The 3,989-nt window shown below is 38.9% G+C and overlaps 1 protein-coding gene across 3 annotated transcripts; it reads right to left on the minus strand.

Annotated features, from left to right (window-relative positions):
• Positions 1-283: 283 nt before the first annotated feature.
• On the minus strand, positions 284-3,617 carry LOC133965475 (nectin-3-like protein). Of its 3 annotated transcripts, none has more exons than XM_062400053.1 (6): positions 3,341-3,617; positions 2,477-2,812; positions 2,030-2,132; positions 1,575-1,609; positions 1,428-1,477; positions 284-1,304 (listed from the first exon to the last, which is right to left on the minus strand). In XM_062400053.1, exons 1-6 carry the CDS (start codon positions 3,402-3,404, stop codon positions 1,170-1,172), a joined length of 723 nt encoding a protein of 240 aa, XP_062256037.1. In that variant the 5' UTR covers positions 3,405-3,617; the 3' UTR covers positions 284-1,169. The 3 variants fall into 3 exon arrangements, with proteins under 3 accessions (XP_062256037.1, XP_062256036.1, XP_062256038.1); XM_062400052.1 differs by having other exon boundaries at positions 1,428-1,483; positions 3,341-3,613; XM_062400054.1 differs by lacking the exon at positions 2,477-2,812 and having other exon boundaries at positions 1,428-1,483; positions 3,341-3,613.
• Between the last annotated feature and the right edge of the window lie 372 nt (positions 3,618-3,989).

The raw sequence follows: 3,989 nt of genomic DNA on the forward strand, positions 1-3,989 counted from the left end.
TTTAAAAGAACTGCTGGGAGTAATCTGCTGAGAAACTTCCAGTTTAAGGGTTCCTTACACAAGAGATGAGAAGCCTGTGAGGTTGGCCGAAGTGGTTATTGCACAACCACTACAGTTCTGCAGTCCGAGTGTAGTAGTTTTTTATTTGCAACTTATTTCCCAGTGCAGCAATATGTGAAGTACAGGTCTGAACTAAAAAAAAAAAAGTCAGAAGGAAAAAATACCCAAAATACCAAAATATATCAAAGTTAAGCTTGGGTGAAACACCAAAAAAACTCAGCTCTGCATTAAACAATGTCCCTTTAATTCAAGTGCATCAGAGAGGAAACAGGTGACAAACAATTCAACATCTTTGTGAAACACTTCTTAATAATAAATAAAATTATAGAATATCGACGCCATTATCTGTCATTGACTCTGTCTTTATTTTAAAATGCATGATATGTATTCCAGGAAATAATGAGACATAGTCAGTGATGTTCACTGATGGTGTCCAACATGGAAAAGCCCGATGTACCCCTACAAAAATATAGTTGCCAGTTGAATAAGAGAAGAAGCACAAGCAGGTATCCACCATGACAGCAACTGTGCAAACCATATTTTGTAACTTTCTTAAGCAAGAAAAACAGCCACAAGAAACATTTACATGAAGCAATTTCTGCACAAATGACTGAAAGCAGATGGACTCAGAACTCAGAAGCTCTTTATTGAAATCCAGGAGCAGCTACAGGTAATCAAATCTAATTCACATATTAAAGGAGGATGTTTTGGAATTACCTCCTTACAGATTTTTCATCGAGCTGCCTCTCAGGACAAAGTGTTATTACCTTCTCCAAAAAGGCTATGTTTTATACTGCAAGGATATTTTGCAAAAACTACGCCACGATTTCAAAGAAATCTAGTGAAGCGAAGTAAAGGGTCATTCTAGATTAGGTTATACTCTCATCAGCCTCAGCTGGAGTTTGTCTCGTGCCAGTTATTAAATTGATAATTAATTGATTAAATGGTTGAAGATCGTGGCCTCACAGAGCGGCGAGAATGGCTGTCGTTTAGCTGGTACTCAGACCACAGGTCCATTCATCCATATTACAATATGTGGAATGATACCAAGACTATAGTAAATGTAACTTACAAACAGCAGCTTTGAAAGTGATTTATTATTTATGCCCTCATTTTGGCTTCCGACCCAAAATCATAACATCTGCGTATGTCACGTCTGCGTTCGATGGCCTCCTGTGTTCGTCGTTGCTCGAGGTCGTCTCGCCTCTCAGTGGTTTGAGCTTGACTCCAGAGTAGACCACGTCCTACGGAGAAAATGGAGAGAAAATGTCTTTTTTTTCCTTATCACAGCCTGAGAGTAAACAAACTTTATCCCACATCGACTCATTCAATTCAGAGATGCGGCTTCGAAGCAGCTCGGAGCTCACCTCAGCTCTTTCAATGCCAGATGACTTGGACACATCCATCACTGTCCCACCTGTGTCTGAGAGACAGAGCGGCTTTATTCAAGGCGACTGGAAACAACAACAGAAAGATGTGAAATAATGTAATAGAGGAAATGTTTGTGTTCTCACCACTGAAGACACTGTGGCTGACTGAAGAGTCACACCTGAGGAAAGGAATCAAATGTTCTTTGATTAGTTGATCTGTTCTGGGAGTTGTTTAAAATCTGAGATATCTGGATAGATTATTTATATTATTAATGAATCAGCAGATTATTTTTGATTAAATCACCAATAGTTAATCTATGAAATATCGAAAGAAGTATACCAAATGTGTGTCAGTTCCCATGCAGGAGCTCAGGTTAATGTTTCCAAATGTGTTATTACCTCCGAGTTAACGTTTTCATTTGAATTTGTTTGTTTGTTAGCAGGCTAACGCAAAAACAACACAAGTGAGTATTGTTTGTGGGAGGTTTTTTTTTCCTAGAGCATCAACTGAACAATCCTACAGAAAACACACACACACGCAGAACACAGACACACACGCACACGCACCCCCCCCCCCCCCCCCCCACACACACACACACCTTCTGATGAAGAAGAAATACGTTATGGCTGCCATGCTCCCCACCAGCAGTATGACAGCAATCACTATAGCGGACACCTCCCCTGATGATAATGGCAGCTGTTCTGGAAGAAGAAACAACACATGACCATGATTTACTCTGTGTGTGACTATCAAGTCAAATTATTTTAAAGATTGTGGTGTTTAAAAATAATGGAAGTTAGTCTGAGATCAGTAACAGTTTTATTTGGTACAATAAAGGATGAAATTGATCATGAGGATTGATATAGTTGATTTTTTGGACATCTGTAATGGTTCCTATTATTTACCAACATGATCAGACCCATGTTAATCTCCACTGAGCAATAATCCAAAGTATGATTACACAAAAACAAATGAATAGTAAAGATGATCTTTATTATTATTTGTTTGTTGGTTTAGGGGTCTTCACGTTACTTTCCACACTCACCTCGAACAATGAGTTTGGTCGTTCCCTCAAATGAACCACTGGGGAAGGTTGAAAGGACACACCTGTACAGCCCTGCATCCTCCAGTTCAACAGCTTTAATTATTAACGACTGTTCTGTGAGTTCCACCTTCTCTTTCAGAGCAGGAACAGGGATGTTCAAGTCAGATGGGGGTTTAAATACAACGATAGTCTTTTCCTCTGGTTCAAGCTGATTCCACTGAACCTGAGTTACAGTGTCATTTACTGATGCTTTGATGAAGTGGCATGGCAGGGTTACATCATGCCTGAGATATCCAGTCACCACGGGCAGGACACTGACTGTTTGTGCATTCAGAGCTAACAAAAGAAAAGGGAAGGTGATGTGGCGGCAGATGGAAGTAATGCAAATACAATGATGAAGTAAATAGAAAAGTTCATATTTCAAAAATCATACAGCTTTACTTACTTTATACTATCAAATATTCAATTTTTTTAAATATCCGAATAGCGGTAATGATAATATGATATTATTAATTAGGGGTTATTGCTTATATTCATAATTCTAGGTTGCAAATGTTTTTTATTTTTAAGATTTTTATTCTAGCTCTAATGCTGTTTGATCTTAAATTTGCTTCCAACTGTTTTCCTTTTAATTACAAGGTGCTTAAAATTGTAATATATAGACATTCTATCGACAGTTATTGAGGAACTAGGTGCACATAGAGACATGGCTGTAAACTGTTCTGTTAAAGCAAAGATGTGTCACTAAAACCTTAATAATGACTTCAAATCAATATTCATCAGCTAACATTGTTCCATACGCCTCACGATGAAAAACAATCTGTCTCGTAAAAAAAAACCAAAGGTTAAAACATGTCATCTTACCTGGGAGCAACGTGACGTAGATCATCTCCAGCAGTATGAGAGTTGATGTGCTGCCGGTTTTCATTGTTCAAAACTACAGGTGGTGGACAAAATAACAGAAACACCTTCAGGTACAGCTGTATGTCCAAACCATATACAATCTATGGTCCAAACACGTGAATTTACGCAATTCATTAGGTGTCAATGGTGAATTACTGTTAGACAGTGAGTTAAAATAGTGAATAGAATCATGTTTCAGCTGCAGAACCTAAGTTTCCGCTCTCGTGTCGACATTCAGTCCGACAGAGTTCCGAGTTTCTCACCTCGTGAACACAGAGGAAACCTGCAGTGTGGCAACAGGAGAAAGTTCTCCGGCATCAGGAGGTTAACCGGCAAACAGAAGAAAAAAATACATGCGTCTGTTTAGACAGGAACAACAAAAAGTCTTCCGCAATTATTACTCAGCTTTACTTCAGATTTTTATCATGCAGCCTGCACACCAACCAGTAAAACACTGACCTCGTGTGGTCAAATGGTGCTACTGTCGTCCACACAAACACCAGAGACGATTGAGGATGTGCAACTCATCTAGTTCACATTCTCAGATGATTTCCGCAAAGATACAGTGATGGGAGGTTTTGCATTATGATGTTAAAGTGATGCATCCAAA

This window comes from Platichthys flesus, chromosome 11 (genome assembly GCF_949316205.1).
Source record: "Platichthys flesus chromosome 11, fPlaFle2.1, whole genome shotgun sequence".
Classification (NCBI taxonomy): Eukaryota; Metazoa; Chordata; class Actinopteri; order Pleuronectiformes; family Pleuronectidae; genus Platichthys; species Platichthys flesus.